Below are 16,817 nucleotides of genomic sequence, written 5' to 3' on the forward strand. Positions count from 1 at the left end.
AGTAGAGAGCATCCAGCAAAGCTCTTTTTCGTTCCATCGTCCCGGCTAATCAAATAATCATCGCCCAATTGATTTCCCTCTTCTTTTTCCCACTCACAGAATGGACGTCCGGAGAGAAGTCGGACCCAACTGAATAATAAATCCCGCACGACCCCCTGGCCCCCCCCCCTATATACAATCCATGAAATGCTCCGTCATCTGCCGACTTGCTCACGGCAATTGCTTGGTGAATCATTTAGAAACTGGCCCGTCACGGATGGATATACCCCGACGACTGTGCTGTGTATCTGTGTCGTCCCTTTTGTGATGGGAATCAATCCCGGCCACAGCAGCAGCAAATGAATAATCAAAATGAATCTGACATTATATCCCTGCATCGCCAGAGCGTGATTCAATCACGCTTCCAAGTCTGGCAATCAATAGTATCATCAAAATGTCCATCCACCTTTGGTTGATTTGTCTCATTTTCTGTTGTGTGTTTGTGTGTGTATTCCATTTGTGGTTTGCGCAATAATAAAATATCATCTTTTTTCGATAGCGGGAGTGAATAGTGAGGGTGGGAGGAGGTTCCTATAGATTTTTGGGTGGGGCAAAAAAAAAACAAACAAAAAAGAGGAGGTGAGGAGGGGGGAATGAACTTTGTTGTTGTTGGTTGTTGAGGGAGAGGAGCTAAAGCTGATTATTTTTTGGTACTTTCAAGTTTCTTCTTTTTTGGGTGTTAGTTTAAGATAAAAATAGGAAATTTTTGTATTTCGATACGGGATGATCAAGGATCTTCGGGAATGGAGGTGTCGTCCGGTCCCATCAGGTCAGGCGGGAGGGGCGTGGCTGTCGTCGTGCTCGTCACCTGCGGCAGCATCCGCGGGAAATCGTGCGGCCGAATCTTCAACTCGACGGCGCCTGTCACAATTTAGGAAAAAACAAACAAATTCCAATTCAAGACAATTTGATTAAAATTTCATTGGTGAGAATTAAAAATTACGGAGCGAATAATCGCCGCGCCAGAGTTCCCAAATGATACCGCGGAAGTAATCGTTCTCGATCGGGTTAACGTGATATTCTATTTAAAAAAAATTGTGTCAATTGATTTTCCCGTTATTAAATAATAATAATAAAATGATTAATACCTCCGTTGAGATTGGCTTCGAAGCAGCTGTTGGCCGTCAAGTTACCGCCCACCAGATTCAAATTCCAAAGGCCAAAGTGCGTACAACCAATTCGTCATTACTCGTATTGAATTAATTAATCGTTAACTAAAAGATGTCAATGTGTTACCTGTAGAACCACCATCCTCCGCCGTAAGCCGGAGCGCAAGGGCAGCAAGGCTACATGACAAAATAATTAAATAAAATAAAATAAAATGAACAGAGAAAATCCCGTTGGTTGTTGCACTTGTTTTTTTGTTGTCATTGGGTATTAGTAGATAACGGAAACGGGGGGTGGGAGATAAGAATAAGGTGAAAAAAAAGAAGGAGTGCTGATGTAAACTCACGGGAGCCTCGTCATTGTCGCGATCGAAAGTGCTGAACGCGTAGCCGTTGTGCGAGCCCAGCGAATCGGTGGCGTTGCCTTGGTATCCCTCCACCCACAGTCGATACAGGTCCTCTTCGCTGTCCACCCTGTTCGTTCGTTTGGTCGTTTTCACCCAGTTGTTGTTGTTGTTGTTGTTGGCCAGCAGGCGGAAATCCGGTAGACACGTCAATCCGGAATTCCAACATATTTTTTTTTTAATTAAAAAAAATTAAAAAATGAAATAATTTAGTGAAATATAAATGGCCTGGAGGGGACTATTAGCAACGCCAATATTAAAACGGAAGAAGAATAGGAAATCAATCGACAGAGAAAAAGTGCACGTAGGAAGAGGAAGGTGAACGACCGGAATATTTTCTGTCGAGAGAACTAGGAGAGAGAGAACAAGGTGGAAGAAGAGGAAGAGGAGGAGGAGGAAAGAGGAAATGGAAATAACAACAACAACAACAACAACCGAAAAATAAAAAGAAGAGAAAAAGAGATGCGGTGATGGTGGTGGTGGAGGTAGAATAAAAATGAGCTCACAGGCGACCCCGGAATGGTGCGAGCGGATGATGCGGCCGCTGGATGGAGAGGAAAGAAAAAGAAGAAGAGAGAGTCCATATAGCGGCGGAGGCAATCAACCGTTGCTCCCCTTCCCCTCACACACAAACAGTAGACTAGTGTCTACGTATTGCCTTATTCCGCTTCTTACCTTGACACACACAAACAATTTTGGCCTTTGCATTCCATTACCGATTGGTGGGGAGAAATAGAAGAAAAAGGAAAACTTGTCAAAACTATTTGCTTTTCTCTTCTCTTTTTCTCTCCCTGTGGCAGCATCGATTCACGTCGTCCCATCGTGTTGTAACCCCGGCGGAGATGATGACAAACAATCAAAAACCAACCAACAAAACAACCCAGAAGGGGGGGGAAGAAAAGAAAATCGAACGATGACGCCAGCGATTGGGAGGACAAAATTCCCGTAGTGTTTCGGGAATCAAAAAAGTCTTTTCACTCGTCTTCGTCATCATCGACGCACCTTGGCGATACAGCATCAGCCAACGGGCGGGAAAAAATAGAAAATTGGGAAATGGAAAAGACGAAACGGGAATGATTGTAGACGCGCCATTTTGTGTCATTGGCGTCATCAGAGTTTCCAGGGCATTTTTATATCGTCGACGGTCGATATTCACGGCCGATTGTTTTTCTTAGTGAATTTTTACCTGAATGATTCGTAGTCGGCGTAGACGTGGCCGTCCTCAAAGTCCCACAGTTCCACGCGCAGCACCACGTCGTGTTCGTTGGTTAATCTGCAACAACAATCGGCACACCAGAAGAATAAAACAGAAAATAGAAATAAATGAAATTGTTTGGTGTTTTCGACGTGGGCAACAATAAGAAAATCAAAAGAATCAAAATGGCGTCAGCGGCTGTGCTAGCGGTGGTGTGGATTTGGGTTGTCGTCGTAGACAACCATTTAGACCGGCAGTCCACCGGCCGGACGTTGATGAAATGAAGAGACAAAATAAAAAGGAGTAGAAGGAGGACGGACCTGTGGATAAAATCGTTGCCGAACCAGAACTCGCGATCCAGCTGTCCAAATCCGAGTTTATAGTCGCGCCAATTGACGGAGAAATTCTCCCGCGGCAGTCCGTAATCTCCTCGACGTTGAATCACCTGCCACACACAACAGACAACACAACAGGAGAATAAGTAGAGAGACGGGCAATATCAACCGGCCATCCATCTTATTATTTTCTATCATCCGCACAGGACATTCACCCCTTGTAATTTACGTGTAGGCCCAACATGTCGGCACGCGCCCACACGGCACACACATATAGTCCCAGTAGACCACCCACAAAAAAGTCAACTGGGCAAACACTGGGCAGGTGGAATAGACAAAAAAGTTGAGTCCAGCATATCGGCTTCCCACGTGAAAAAAAATGGAAATGATGGACTTGTGATGAGAATGATGGATGCAGCAGACGACGGGAGTCACGCCATAAACTGATAAGACCGGACCGATTGCTACTCTCCCCCTCCTCCTTTTAGTCTGTGATTAGACGTCGAATCAAATCCGACTGGACAACAACATGAAATGCTACCACGATCGACCTAATAGTTTCCACATGGCATCCGCCAATCGCATTCGACATTCCAGTGACATATCGGAGACTCTGCTGGATCGGGTTTCTTTTTCTCCTTCCGGCTCGGGTCACCACGACGTAATATCAAAAACGCAATTCAAAGTTGATCCCATTTCAACGTCATACCAAAAAGGTTATGAATATCAAGTCCCCTGAATTAATTCACCAACGCTTCCGGCGCTGATGTAATAACAGTACCTGGGCTGTGTCTCATTAATTCGATTATTCCGGCCGGAAATGTTTTTATTATTTTAGAAAAAAAAGAAAAAATTGGAACGGGAAAGAAAGTCTCACCGTCCATCCGCCGCCATCTGTGGTCATGTCGCAGAATCTCGTGTTGTAATCCCGCCCGCCTTCGTTCAATTCTTTGCCCGACGCCAGCGAGTACGTCCGCGTTTCCGTCTCGCCGGCCAGCCGCAAGTCGTGGCACCCGCGCACGCCCGTCTTTCCTCCCGCTCCACCCACCGACGACGACGGCGTCGATTGTTTCACGTCCGTTCGTTTGCCACCGCCGCCGCTGGCCGAGTCGGGACCGACGGGCGTCGCCTGGCCCTGCGACGCCACGGCCCCTTCCGTCGTCGACTCGTCGCCATCGCCCGTCAATCCCAGGTACTGGCCCGTCCCGTTTCCACCACCGCCACTTTGTTGGTGATTGTGACTGACGGCCAGGGATTTCTTGCGCTGGCCAATGCAAGTCTGGCGGATGCGATCGACGCCGGCCGTCATCTGCTCCTTGAAGGCGTCGCCCATCTGGCGGACCAATTCCGTCTGCGTGTGCTGCAACCGCGTTTGCAAGTCGGCCTCGTTTACGCACTGGTTCTCGGCCGTCTGTCCGGCCTTGATGGCCTCGCCCAGGGCCTCGAGGCTCTTGGTCAATCCGCGCCATCCGACGTCGTTGCCGCGACAACATTCCAGCAGGGCCGCCAAGTCGTCGGTGATTTCACGCACCTCGGCGTCGCGACGGACCAATGCCGAACTGGCGTTGACCATCTTTTCCAACTGGACCAGCATCTTGTCCAGGGAACCGAATTTCTGGTTGGCCCGTCTGACCGGCTGCAGCATCCGCCGCCACGTTTTCACGAACGACCGTTCAGCCGCTCCGTTCATTCCTCCGTTTCCATTTCCATTTCCTCCGCCGTTATTTTCTCCGCCATTGGTGGTCGAATAATCCGAATCTCCATCGTCGTAAACATCTTCGGAATTGTCGCTGTCCAGGCCCTGGGCCGCCTGTTTACCACCTCCGCCGCCACCGCCGTTTTGGCGCTTATTATTGCCGACGACGACGGGCGTCCTGTCCAGGATAAAGTCGACTTTGCCGGCCACGTCGTTGACGACGTCGAACGTCTTTTGTTGCAGTTCCAGCAGCAGCTCGTTGTCCCTGGATGAGCGGCCGTTGGTTTTGTCCGTCTGTTGGTGGTGGTGGCCGTTGGGTGAGCCGTTGGACGTACTGTCGCCGTTGGCGATTTTATTGACTTTGATTTCAATGTCCTTTAAGGCGCTGAGGACGCCACGACTGGTGTACTCGGAGAAGAGCGGCGCCTCGGCGTTGCTGGCCATGGCCGTCCCTGCCGCTCCGTTATTACCGTTTGTTCCACCGCTTTTGTTGTTGCTGTTGAGTTTCTGCTGGATCTCGGCCACTTTGGCGTCCGTTTCTTGTAATTTCGTCATCAATTTGGTCAGCCGGTCGTCCAGCGGCAACAGCGTCGCCATTTTCTCGTCGATGATTTCCCATTTCTCTGCTCCCCTGTTTTCATTAAACTTATTTTTTTTAATTTGAAATGAATTAGATGAAAGGGAAATTATTGGGGGACCTGCTCAAAATGTCGAGTTTCTTGTCGACCGATTTGATCTGCTCGTTCCAGGCCGAGACGTGCAACTGGAACGTGTCCCAGACGTGGGCCCTTTCTTGCAAATTCTTCACGTTGCTGCAATTTCATTTCCATTTAATTATAATTAAGTATAATTTAATTTCAATTCAAAATGACGCAATCATACCTGTCGATGTGGGCCAGGGAAGTGGCGCTGTTGAGCAGACGAGTCTCCAACTTGTTGAGGTACAAATCGTTGAAACGTTCCATTCGCTCTTATGAATTGCATCAAGTCATTTATTCTAAATTAATTGTTACATAATAATAATCAAATGAGGATTACCTCCGACTGTTTCCATCATGACTTTGATCCGCGAGATGTCGTCCTTCATGGCCGTCATGGGGTCCAGGATGGCCGCCCGGCCGACATCCGCCACCAACACGACGACCAACACAAATATTCCCAGTTGCATCTTCTTTGATTTCTCTATTTCCTGATGTAATTAATTCCAACTGAAACAATAATTCTTGATATTAAATGGGTGGAAAAACTTTTTGGAATTATTTCCCGCCGCGTGAATTTAATTTTCTTCTCTTTTGGCTTGTCTGTTGAGTCGCCGTTCCAGACATTCACGACGACCACCGTGAATATAAAAACCCTCCACAGTCTGCTCTTCTGCTGCCCTCGGTCCTTTTTTTTCCTAATATTTTTCTTTTCTTTCACCCCCAACACACACACACACCCCACCCAACCCCACCACCCCCTTTTGGCTCTTCTTCTTCTCCTCTCGACTCGACTGGACCAAATGTTTCCGTCTCTCGTTCACTTTCTCACGCTGGTCCCTCACTGGTTGCTGGCAACGACGAATGAAAACAGATAATCCCGGCGTCACACAACCACAATCAAGTAACAAATTTCAAATGTACAATCCCACAAATTGTAACTGGCACTTGCAAAATGTCAAATTGAATTTCGTCTTTTCCCGGCCGATGTTGTTGCGTTGGTAAACGGGCAAGAAGACAAAATGTCTGGGAGAGAGACTGGACGAGTTACGACAAGGAGCGAAACAGCCACACTAACGAGTCGTCGCTGCTGCTGGCCCAGCAGTTCTCCTTCATCTCCTACAGCTTACAGGGCCGGGGTTGTTTGAGATGAACGACTTGACACTTTGAACTTCTTCCCATCCCTCCCTTATTTTTTTTTTCCAGCAGCAGTTTCAGACTTTGTTTGTTTATATTTTGACCAGTCCCGTTTCCCTCTCTCTTCTCTCTCGCCCATCAGCGAAACATTTCAGAGAAATTAGGGCTAAACAGAAACCACCTCCCAACAATTTTCTCATTACATAAAAGGAATTTATTCTTTTTTTTCCCGTCCGACGTTGCTAATGGGCCGGTGCTGCTGCGCAAAATTCGCATCCGGAATTCGCATCACCCCGGGAACGTTGACCCCCCCCACTCCCGCGACTTTGAATTTTTTTAAAAAATAAATTGGGATGATTCAACTGATTCGTTTTGCAGCTCTTATATGCGGGACTCGGCGTGAGTGGTGTCATTTAATCTGCTGTCGATGACGCCATTCCTTCCAGGGCTGACCCCCCCCTCCTCCCGCCTGGGGGGGTCCTTTTCTTTATTAAAGACGCGCAACCACAAAAGAGATTGCGGGACCGACCCCGTCGCGGTTGCTGATTGCGTGATATGTTTGTTGCAGCTTTTTTCGTTTAATTAGGCCAACGCCCTCCGCTCTCATACGTCCCTCCTTCTCCCTTGTTTTATTCCCCCTCCCAACTAGAAATAAACGGCCGCCCCTGCTGGTCTGGTCTAACCTTTCCCTGTGTCGTGCACTACTAATACACACACCACAACACACATCCGCGCGCACACTTGATGAGGATGGATAGTTCCGGCCATTCATCTTCATGGCGCACTATATATATCTCTCTCGTCCTATGTACGTAGTGCGCCCTTTTTCGATATGAGCCATTGGGATCTCTCCAATGAATCACGCCAGCTTCATTTGCATATGTTCCACACGTAGTAGAGGCCGAACGTTCATCAATGGATCTCCTTTGATGGCCAAAGAAAAGAGCAACAACAACAACAACCCCATTATTTTCTTTTTGGCTTTTCTTTTAAAATTTTGATTCTTTTTCCCGGAGGAGAGGAGAAAGTGTCCTTGGTGCGTTCACGTGAAATGTAGGACGCGCTGGTGGTAACTCACGCCGGCCAAGCAGCAGCCCAGTAGAAGATGAAGGAGGCACTGGCACTTTCACCATGACCCCCATAACAACATCCAACCGAACCGAACCAACCAGTCGACTATATACTAGAACCGGGGGGGGGGGGGGGGAACGATAAAGCAGCAGCGATCACGTCGTCATCGCGGGTCCAGTCCAGGCATCTGGCACATCAGCCAACAACACCCGAACGCGTGTCCCGTTTCCCAGCATTCGGCTCTATAGACACACACTCGGCGGGAATGTGGGCCAAGATCGAGCAGCCCATTATCTAGACCAAACACATCGGGTCCTACTACCCCGACCAGCTGTCCATCATCAGCTATCAATGCATTTTTTCACAAACATTATAGCCTAGTTTGACATATGCCCATTTGAAGAATTGCTAGACGTCCGGTTGATGGAAATGAATTTGCATTGACGTCATCCATTCCACCTATGACGTTCATATTTTCTTTCTCACTAAACCCGCAGGTGGGCGGGGTTTTTTGCTCTGCACAAAAGAAAAGAGATCACGACATTGTCTTGGAATATAATTGGGAGATTTCGCAATGGAAATGGGAAGTGCTGGGGAAAAACCTTGGGAAAAACGGGGCCCCCGGGAGGACTTTGCACCGTGTGTTCATTGATAGGTGCTGCTGCCTGGGCTGCGGGTCAGGTAACTGGCGGGGCGGCTGGTAAGACGAAGCATTGCCCAGTCAACAGCCAACTACGAAAGTTCCTTTCTTTCTTCTGCTAGCTGGCCCAACACACACTCTCTCTCCTTCTTATCAACACTTTTGGTTTTGATTTGTTTAAACAATGGCCGTCGACGAAGACATGGAAGCCCTGCGCAAAATCTCGACCGCCAGCAGTTGCCCGACGGAATCCTCGTTCGCACGTAATTCATTTTCTATCTTTATTCAATTCAATTTGCATAAATTATTGGCTAAGAAAATAAAATTCGAAATGAAATATTGGGCGGCAGCATTGATGCGACGTCGTGCCCGTCTGTGGCCGAGTTGTCGGTTGAACCTGGCCCTGATGTGCTTGGCGGCCACCCTGGGCTTTTTCCTGATGCGACTCAACTTGAGTTTTGCTCTCGTTTGTATGGTCCGTCAGCCAATCAACCGTCCAGTCAACGTCACCATCGGCAACGCCACCAGCAGCTCCCGCCCGTACGATTTGACCTACGACGACGACGACCAGCATCAGGTGAGTGCCCAGGACTATATGCAAATAAATGCCGTTATATGAAACCACTTGGCATGCTCATATTTGGCGGTCGATATAGGAAGAAGAACTTGCTGCTGGACTGGATTGGAGTAAAGAAATGCAGGGCAGCATGTTGAGCGCCTTTTATTACGGATTCGGTGCCACTCAAATTTTTGGCGGATGGATCAGCGATCGAATTGCCGGCAGCAAACTCATGTACGTACATCTCGTGTTATATAATACTAACCGTAATATTGTATCCAACTGTATTGAAATTCGATAATATTTGACAGATTGATTATGGTCATGTCGGTGATGAGTTTCATTAGTCTCCTGTCGCCAATCGCCGCCCAGTCGAGTCAACTCTTTTTCACCTTGCGACTCCTCCTGGGATTGACTTCCGTATGAATCATTTCATTTTAAAAAATGTTATAGATACAGTTATATAATTTGTCATTTCATTATGTTATAATAAAAAGGGAATGGCTTTACCGACGATCCAGCCGCTTTTCTCCCGCTGGTCGGCGCCCGACGAACGGGGGACGTTAATTGGCCTGGCCTTTGCCGGTTTCACGCTGGGCAGTTCAATCACGTTCCCGCTGTCGGGATTCTTGTGCGAGTACGGATTCGCTGGCGGCTGGCCGTCCATCTTCTACCTGTCGGGTATATACCATACCTTATACTCAATTGCTATTTGGCCGTCCACTTTGAGACTAATCGAATGACGACAACCACTTTCCATGTCATAATAGGCTTGTTTGGGCTCGTTTGGGTCGTGCTGGCCATTTTCCTCATTCACGACTCGCCCGACACTCATCCGCGCATCTCCGCCGAGGAGCTGGCCTATTTGGAGCCCTATTGCCTCAAAAAACAGCCCGGCAAAAAGGTCAGCAATCACTTCATCTCTCTTTTGTGTTTCCTTATGTTGTGGACATTTAATCCAATTTGATGAATGAATATCATTTATATAGTACAACAGTATCCCGTGGAAGGGGATCCTGACCTCCGGTCCCGTCCATACCATCAACATTTGCCAATTTTGCCTCAACTGGGGATTCTACACTCTCATCTCCGGCCTGCCCATCTTCATGAAAGAGGCTCTCAAGTTTGACATCACCCAGGTACTATATTAATATCCACCTTCCTCATGTCCTACTATACCCATCAATTCCCCAATTCAATTTCAATTTTATTATGTCGTTAGAACGGACTACTCTCGTCGATGCCTTACGCAACGGCCCTGGTTGTCCATCTTGTGGCCGGCAAATTCTTCGACTGGTGTCGTGCCAAGCAATTCTTGTCCGTCACTTGGCTTAGGAAAATATTCAACACCGTCGGTTCGTAATAACCCTTGGTCGCCAAATTATAATTTTGGGGCATTTCTTTTAAAATCAATTTGTAATAAAAAACAAGGTTTCCTGCTACCGGCCATCAGCTTCTTCGCTGTTGGCCAACTGACGTCCGAATGGCGCTATGTGGCCGTTTTCTTATTGGCTTTGACTCAGGCCGGTAGTGAAATCGCCATCATGGGCGGTTTTATGTTCTCCAACATCGACCTGGCCCCCCAATACTCTGGCGTCCTCCAGGTGATACATGTTACACAACAGTTTTGACAATTTCTATATTAAATTATGGATTGATCGTTCAAGGGCATCTCGAACACGATAGGAACCGTTCCCGGGTTCGTTTCTCCCATCGCCATCGCCTATCTCACGCCGACGGTACTCGATTCAATTTTTATTGACTTTATTTGTGATTGTAATCATTCTGTTTTTATCTTGACTTGACAAAGGGGACGGCGGGTGAATGGGCCAACGTTTTCTACATCAGCGGATCTCTTTATGTTTTGGGGGCGATGATTTATCTCATTTTCGGGACGAGCGAGCGACAAAAATGGTCCCACCACCCAACTACTCCGAAGATTATTACAACGGCCGCGGCCGAGATCGACGACGACGGGAAAGAAGACGCCCGCCAATTGTTTCAATCTCCCGTTCCGTCTAGCCGACCGGAGATTTCATGAGAATCGTTTTCTTAATTTTTTTTTTACTTTTTCAATATTGTTGAAATTCATCAGAGCATTTTATAATACGGCACGACGAAGAGTGAACAAAACTACGAATTTAATTTCCACGTTGTTTCTTATAAAATTGAACCACTAAAAGACAAAATTATTTAAAATACAATTTTTTAAATCATCCTAATGGCGAATTGTAATTGGGAAATCATAAAAACCAGATTGAGAATAATGAACAAACAAAGAGGACGCGACCTTCTTTATAAAAGGAGTGGTTTTTATATGCGAATGACTAATCGGCCACACCTTATATCATCCAACATCACCACACCAACTGATCTAAGTAGGAAATTCAAAGGGAAAACGAGTTTTGAACTTGGACTTGTTTTGAACGCCATAAAAAGGACAATTGTTGGACTCGAGATATTATTATAAGAAAGTGGAGGGGGGGTGACACGGTATTTTAGCCTGGAGGGTAATAATTTTGCTTTGAATTTTTCGTTTGGCGCCAGACAGTCGCCGGAGATCTGGCAACGTCCACCCGTCACATCATGGAGTCGTAGGTACAAGGCGTTTTTGTGTTGATCAAGTTTTAAGCAGAGCAGATTTAGAAAATTGGCACGTTACGAAAGTATTATGTGATTGTCGTGCAATACAACACTTGAATTTGTATCGTTCAGTCTGTCAACTCAGACTTTGATATTTTTGTTTCGTTTGTATTTCGAAAAAGTTTGACGTTAGCGAGGTGGCAGGATTATTTAATCCGCCCAGCAGGTATGTTTTCAAATATATCAACCCTGACGGTTAACTAATATAACGTTTGAAACAATCATGTCATTCAGATAAGGGAAGCCCAGGATGGCAAGCAGTTCACCCACCAGTGCTGATGCCTGTCTCAGTATCGTTCACAGTTTGATGTGCCATCGTCAAGGGGGGGAGAGTGAAGGTTTCTCCAAGCGTGCCATTGAGAGCCTTGTCAAAAAGCTGAAGGTAATAACTATTCTGTCGACACATTTTCTTAACTAATAACGGGACCTTGTTCTAGGAAAAGAGAGATGAACTTGACAGTTTGATTACTGCGATAACCACCAATGGAGCACACCCCAGCAAGTGTGTCACCATTCAACGGACACTAGATGGGAGGCTGCAGGTAATTTTTCACTTACACCTTTTGCATCAACACATCATTCCCTAAAACAATCAAACTTTTAGGTGGCTGGAAGGAAAGGATTCCCACATGTTATCTATGCCAGAATTTGGAGATGGCCTGATTTGCATAAAAACGAGCTAAAACATGTCAAATTTTGCCAGTTTGCTTTCGACCTCAAATGTGATTCAGTTTGTGTGAACCCATATCATTATGAACGGGTTGTTTCACCTGGAATTGGTAAGCTGTTTTCTAATATTTATAAAATGCACTTGCATTACGTCATTTTATTTGTATTGTAGATCTCTCGAGCCTGAGTTTGCAACCATCTGGAGGAGCTTCTTCATCTGGCGCAATGGTTAAGGACGAATATCTTTCGCGAAGCATGGATATAGATGGAAGTGGCGTTGGCCATTCTCAACCTCAAATGGGAATGGGAATGTCGACACCTGGTGTATCGGGAGTCGTTCCGCAAATACCTCCTCCGTTGCAGCAACAGCAGCCACCGCCTCAGACGATACAACATCATGGGCCTCCTCCTACTCCCACCTTTTCTTCCATGATGCCACATCCGTCGCAAAATCAAGGGCAATGTAAACAGCATTTCATTGTGCAACTGTCGATTGCGTAACAATGATGAATAACAAATCGGTTCGCCTTTTTTTAGTGCCGCCTAGTAGTCCCACCAGCCCTCCTCATAACATGCAGCAGCAGCAGCAAGTACAACAACAGCAAGTGCAGCAGCAGCAACAACAGCAGCAGCAGCAAGTGCAACAACAACAACAGCACAGCATTCCCACACCTACTCCGCAAGGGAATGCTTCATCAAACGATCATCACCAAGTCTTTTTCGGAAATGACATGCCTCCAAGTAAAAAACAAAAGCTTTTGGCTTTACAGGAAAAAACGTTTATGCGATGCTAACTTTCGTTTTGTTTTCTTTAGGTTCAGGGAATTTGATTCCCATGTCACCTCACAATCTCCAGCAAAACGGGTTCCAACCGCTGACTCCTCAAAACTCAGTTGGTCAGCAACAGAGTTATGTTCCACCACAAAGTGTGCCTCCTCCTCTGGTTGCTATGAGCAATCAACCCGTTGTGGGCTCTGGCCCCGTACCGTGCCCGCCTACCGGGGCTGGTGTCAGTGGACAGGGAACCTGGACAGGCAACAGCACTTTAACGTACACCCAAACGATGCAACCCCCCGATCCCAGGAATCACCACCCGAGCTACTGTATGCAATCAAAAACATGATTTCATCATCTTTGAAACGTCAAAATAATCCACCGCTAACAATCTTTTAACAGGGCCCCATCAGACACCTGCAGTGCAGCAACACGATTTGGGAGTCCAGGCCGCTCTGTCCTCGCAACCTGTGCCCGAATTTTGGTGTTCGGTTGCCTATTTCGAATTGGACACGCAGGTTAGCTGAGCGGATATTATTCGATATCCAAATCAGTTTTCAATTTCAGTTTTTTTCTTTTTATTCCGTCTAGGTGGGAGAAACGTTTAAGGTTCCGTCGTCTTGTCCGACGGTGACTGTTGATGGATACGTTGATCCCTCGGGCGGTGATCGCTTTTGCCTAGGAGCCCTGAGCAACGTCCACCGAACTGACCAGAGTGAGAGGGCCCGGTAATTTTGTTTTCAAATGTTTCAACTCCAATTTCATCTCATATTTCGTCGTCGCTTTTTTCTTTAGTTTGCATATTGGCAAAGGAGTACAATTGGATCTGCGAGGAGAAGGAGACGTTTGGCTGCGTTGCCTGTCGGATCACAGCGTGTTCGTTCAGAGCTACTATCTGGATCGAGAAGCCGGCCGAGCTCCCGGAGATGCCGTTCACAAAATCTATCCTTCGGCTTACATCAAAGTGTTTGACCTGAGGCAGTGTCACGGGCAAATGCAGCAGCAGGCGGCCACAGCCCAGGCTGCTGCCGCCGCCCAAGCTGCCGCCGTAGCTGGACACATGCCCGGATCGAACAATGTTCCCGGAATGCCCCCGCCAATTAGTTTAACGGCCGCGGCCGGCATCGGCGTAGACGATTTGAGGAGACTTTGTATTCTCCGGCTCTCGTTTGTCAAAGGATGGGGTCCCGACTATCCACGAAACTCAATTAAGGAAACCCCTTGCTGGATTGAGGTACCATTGATTTTTCATTTACCCTCGGTCGGAATTCTAATTGTTCGCCTTTCTGTCCGTCCAGGTTCATCTCCACCGCGCGCTACAGTTACTTGACGAAGTGTTACACACGATGCCCATCGATGGACCGAGACCTCACGAATAAAAGTGCCTGCTAGTACATTTTGTTTCGGCACTGGCAATTTATAAATTTCCCTTTTTTTTTTAATACAGTAAATGCGTCAAAGTGATTGAGAAATTGAGCCACAATTGTGTAATAGCATTCGCATTCATGCCGACTGCCCCTTTTGTACCACGACTGTATTGGACATCTCAGGGAATTGGCTAGAGCTATTCTCCTTTGTTTGTTTGTTTTTTGGTTAATAGAGAACGCTTTCTTCTCTGATGTTCGATGACACTTTCGAAAAATTTGTTGATGCTTGGTGTGTCTTGTGAGAACTGCAATACTGCATGACCCGTCATCTGTTTTCCATATGTTACTTTTACTTTTGGCTACTCAATCTGCCGATTAAAAGAAAATAACAATTGACACAAGTTTTTATCTTGTTAATAATTCAATTTTGATCGTTTCATTTTTTTGCAGCAGCAATTGAAGTTTCCAACAAAATAACAAAGAAGGTGATATTTCTGCTTCTAGATGGCGCTGTTCTGGTTCCAAAAAAGCAAAACAAACAAATGCTAGTTTTTGTTTTGTTTCAAGCTGCCCATCATATTGTTGCTATACAGCTCGACGATGGATTTGTTTAACGCGACAGCAGGTACGACAATGTCAGCAGCCAGTAATTCGGTATTGAGTGTTCCTACTTACGTGGATGCATCAACCGGGATGACGTCGAGCGAGGTGAAACATGGAGTGGACGAACTTCAAGGGCAACACAACTCGACGGCTTCGATTGCTGTGCAAATTCTGAGTATCGAGAGCAGGCTAAGCAACGAGCTGAATCGTCTCTTGTTTAGCCCTCCAGTGGCCTATGTTTACAATCCACTAAACTATGCTTGGGAAACACACTCCATGTTCGTCACCAAATTTGGAAACACAAAGAAACAAATTCTTTTCGTGGGCATGAACCCAGGGCCATGGGGTATGGTTCAAACTGGGGTAATTACATTTTATAACTTTTATTTGTATTCAGCATTCAACTTCACTGTTTGTTTGGCTGCGTGAACTGTCAACATATAAACCATGTTTTTCCTACGATTTGATTGTCCTTATGTTGTGTGATTCAGATTCCTTTTGGTGCTGCAAGATTGGTCCAAGATTGGCTCGGAATTGTCGGAACTGTGGGTCAGCCGCCTGTAGAGCATCCACAGCGTCGTGTCCAAGGCTTCCAATGTCCACGTACCGAGGTTAGCGGCCAACGCTTTTGGGGTTTCTTTCGAGACATCTGCATCACTCCAGAAAACATGTTCAAAAATTCATTCGTTTATAGCTACTGTCCATTGAGCTTCATGCACACTAGTGGTCGCAATATCACGCCCCCGGAATTGAAAGTATGACTCAATCACAGATTTCAGGGTATTGAATTATTGCTTATTCATGAATGCGGTTATTGCTTTTTGTTGGGTTTTTTTTCCAAGTCATCGGACCGTCAGGCGATCATGGAAATGTGTGACTCATCTCTTGCTCAGATCATCACAGTCCTTCAAGTGGATATCGTCATCGGTATTGGCAAATTTGCCGAGTACCGCATACGCGAGACTGTTAAAAAAAACTCGTTAAACGTTACAGTACGGGCCCTTTTGATAAGCTAATAACAGTGGATAATCATTAATATCTTGTTGTGTTTGATCAAATTAGATTGGTTGCATTCTGCACCCTAGCCCGATAAATCCATCTGCTAACAAGGGATGGAAAGAAGCCGTGCTGAAATCCATGCAAGAAATGAACATTCTTCATATTGTCAGAGGAGATCAGCTTCATCAATGTATTTAAGTTATTTGTACTATTATCTCGTTTTTCAATAAGTCCAAGTCAACCATTGCGAACTTATTCAATAAGCTACAGTAATTGTTGTGAATTGTTTTCAAAATTCGGATAAGCCATCTGACAAATTTTTAAATTTCTTGCTTCAAAAGCTATAATCAAGGCCATATATAAAGATATTCGTTAAGGAACTTTCCTTTTATTGTTGCGATGTCATTTAGCATTTGTATATTAACATTTCTAGTTTCTCTAAATTTTTGGATCTCAATGTGGAAGTGAATTAATATACAATTTCGCTGATATGTCAATGCGCGCGGTTACCCGCCTTTTTTAAATATTTAAAATCTAATAATACAGGATTCTACCTAGGACGTCGTTAGATTAACGGTACGTATTCACTACTAATCCCTTCAAATCGCGACGTAAAGGGTTTTATTACTAAATGTTTTACTGTTATGTTAACTTTTCATTAAGACATGATGGCATTTCTATAGGTGGGACATATGGAATGGAGCCAGCCAATCACAAGCCTAGTTTACAAAGGAGGTCAACAGAATCCCTACGAAGGATTTCACTTCCTTTATTGGCGCTTTTTGATGAATAGGACGAAAGAAACCAAAGTAATATCAATTTCCCCACAACCGACAAAACGGTTGTGGCCTTATATACTTCAATCAGTCAATATAGCCTTCT

The 16,817-nt window shown here is 45.9% G+C and overlaps 4 protein-coding genes across 6 annotated transcripts; 3 read left to right on the plus strand and 1 right to left on the minus strand.

Annotated features, from left to right (window-relative positions):
• Positions 1 to 472: 472 nt before the first annotated feature.
• LOC124201041 lies at positions 473 to 6,758 on the minus strand. Of its 2 annotated transcripts, none has more exons than XM_046597478.1 (11): positions 5,814 to 6,758; positions 5,658 to 5,745; positions 5,474 to 5,587; positions 3,957 to 5,406; positions 3,065 to 3,189; positions 2,736 to 2,822; positions 1,493 to 1,619; positions 1,276 to 1,325; positions 1,128 to 1,153; positions 983 to 1,060; positions 473 to 900 (listed from the first exon to the last, which is right to left on the minus strand). In XM_046597478.1, the coding sequence occupies exons 1-11, from the start codon at positions 5,941 to 5,943 to the stop codon at positions 767 to 769; spliced, it is 2,409 nt and encodes an 802-aa protein (XP_046453434.1). In that variant the 5' UTR covers positions 5,944 to 6,758; the 3' UTR covers positions 473 to 766. The 2 variants fall into 2 exon arrangements, with proteins under 2 accessions (XP_046453434.1, XP_046453433.1); XM_046597477.1 differs by having other exon boundaries at positions 1,128 to 1,198; positions 5,814 to 6,744.
• A 1,564-nt stretch (positions 6,759 to 8,322) lies between these two features.
• LOC124201044 (sialin-like) lies at positions 8,323 to 11,102 on the plus strand. Its single transcript, XM_046597482.1, has 11 exons — positions 8,323 to 8,584; positions 8,672 to 8,898; positions 8,978 to 9,114; positions 9,192 to 9,300; positions 9,378 to 9,561; positions 9,651 to 9,784; positions 9,870 to 10,019; positions 10,103 to 10,235; positions 10,312 to 10,484; positions 10,548 to 10,619; positions 10,691 to 11,102. Exons 1-11 carry the CDS (start codon positions 8,506 to 8,508, stop codon positions 10,919 to 10,921), a joined length of 1,629 nt encoding a protein of 542 aa, XP_046453438.1. The 5' UTR covers positions 8,323 to 8,505; the 3' UTR covers positions 10,922 to 11,102.
• A 353-nt stretch (positions 11,103 to 11,455) lies between these two features.
• Positions 11,456 to 14,729, plus strand: LOC124201043 (mothers against decapentaplegic homolog 4-like). 2 transcript variants are annotated; one of them, XM_046597481.1, is made up of 12 exons: positions 11,456 to 11,689; positions 11,758 to 11,905; positions 11,961 to 12,065; positions 12,128 to 12,302; positions 12,365 to 12,655; positions 12,730 to 12,933; positions 13,008 to 13,295; positions 13,369 to 13,484; positions 13,558 to 13,694; positions 13,762 to 14,200; positions 14,265 to 14,347; positions 14,414 to 14,729. In XM_046597481.1, exons 2-11 carry the CDS (start codon positions 11,774 to 11,776, stop codon positions 14,343 to 14,345), a joined length of 1,968 nt encoding a protein of 655 aa, XP_046453437.1. In that variant the 5' UTR covers positions 11,456 to 11,689; positions 11,758 to 11,773; the 3' UTR covers positions 14,346 to 14,347; positions 14,414 to 14,729. The 2 variants fall into 2 exon arrangements, with proteins under 2 accessions (XP_046453437.1, XP_046453436.1); XM_046597480.1 differs by having other exon boundaries at positions 14,265 to 14,729.
• A 68-nt stretch (positions 14,730 to 14,797) lies between these two features.
• LOC124201046 (single-strand selective monofunctional uracil DNA glycosylase-like) lies at positions 14,798 to 16,432 on the plus strand. Its single transcript, XM_046597485.1, has 4 exons — positions 14,798 to 15,299; positions 15,428 to 15,691; positions 15,779 to 15,928; positions 15,999 to 16,432. The coding sequence occupies exons 1-4, from the start codon at positions 14,934 to 14,936 to the stop codon at positions 16,131 to 16,133; spliced, it is 915 nt and encodes a 304-aa protein (XP_046453441.1). The 5' UTR covers positions 14,798 to 14,933; the 3' UTR covers positions 16,134 to 16,432.
• The last annotated feature ends 385 nt before the right edge of the window (positions 16,433 to 16,817 follow it).

The sequence above is a fragment of the Daphnia pulex genome, chromosome 8 (assembly GCF_021134715.1).
Source record: "Daphnia pulex isolate KAP4 chromosome 8, ASM2113471v1".
Lineage (NCBI taxonomy): Eukaryota > Metazoa > Arthropoda > Branchiopoda > Diplostraca > Daphniidae > Daphnia > Daphnia pulex.

Coding starts and splice junctions, on each gene's coding strand:
- LOC124201041 (XM_046597477.1), bottom strand. CDS start 5,943: ATGCAACTGGGAATATTTGTGTTGGTCGTCGTGTTGGTGGCGGATGTC. Junction 1,326..1,492: donor GCGACAATGACGAGGCTCCC/GTGAGTTTACAT, acceptor TTTGTCATGTAG/CCTTGCTGCCCTTGCGCTCC. Junction 1,199..1,275: donor GGAGGATGGTGGTTCTACAG/GTAACACATTGA, acceptor TACGCACTTTGG/CCTTTGGAATTTGAATCTGG.
- LOC124201044 (XM_046597482.1), top strand. CDS start 8,506: ATGGCCGTCGACGAAGACATGGAAGCCCTGCGCAAAATCTCGACCGCC. Junction 8,585..8,671: donor GACGGAATCCTCGTTCGCAC/GTAATTCATTTT, acceptor ATTGGGCGGCAG/CATTGATGCGACGTCGTGCC. Junction 10,236..10,311: donor GAAAATATTCAACACCGTCG/GTTCGTAATAAC, acceptor ATAAAAAACAAG/GTTTCCTGCTACCGGCCATC.
- LOC124201043 (XM_046597480.1), top strand. CDS start 11,774: ATGGCAAGCAGTTCACCCACCAGTGCTGATGCCTGTCTCAGTATCGTT. Junction 12,066..12,127: donor CACTAGATGGGAGGCTGCAG/GTAATTTTTCAC, acceptor TCAAACTTTTAG/GTGGCTGGAAGGAAAGGATT. Junction 13,485..13,557: donor ATTTCGAATTGGACACGCAG/GTTAGCTGAGCG, acceptor TATTCCGTCTAG/GTGGGAGAAACGTTTAAGGT.
- LOC124201046 (XM_046597485.1), top strand. CDS start 14,934: ATGGATTTGTTTAACGCGACAGCAGGTACGACAATGTCAGCAGCCAGT. Junction 15,692..15,778: donor TCACGCCCCCGGAATTGAAA/GTATGACTCAAT, acceptor TTTTTTTCCAAG/TCATCGGACCGTCAGGCGAT. Junction 15,929..15,998: donor AAAACTCGTTAAACGTTACA/GTACGGGCCCTT, acceptor TGATCAAATTAG/ATTGGTTGCATTCTGCACCC.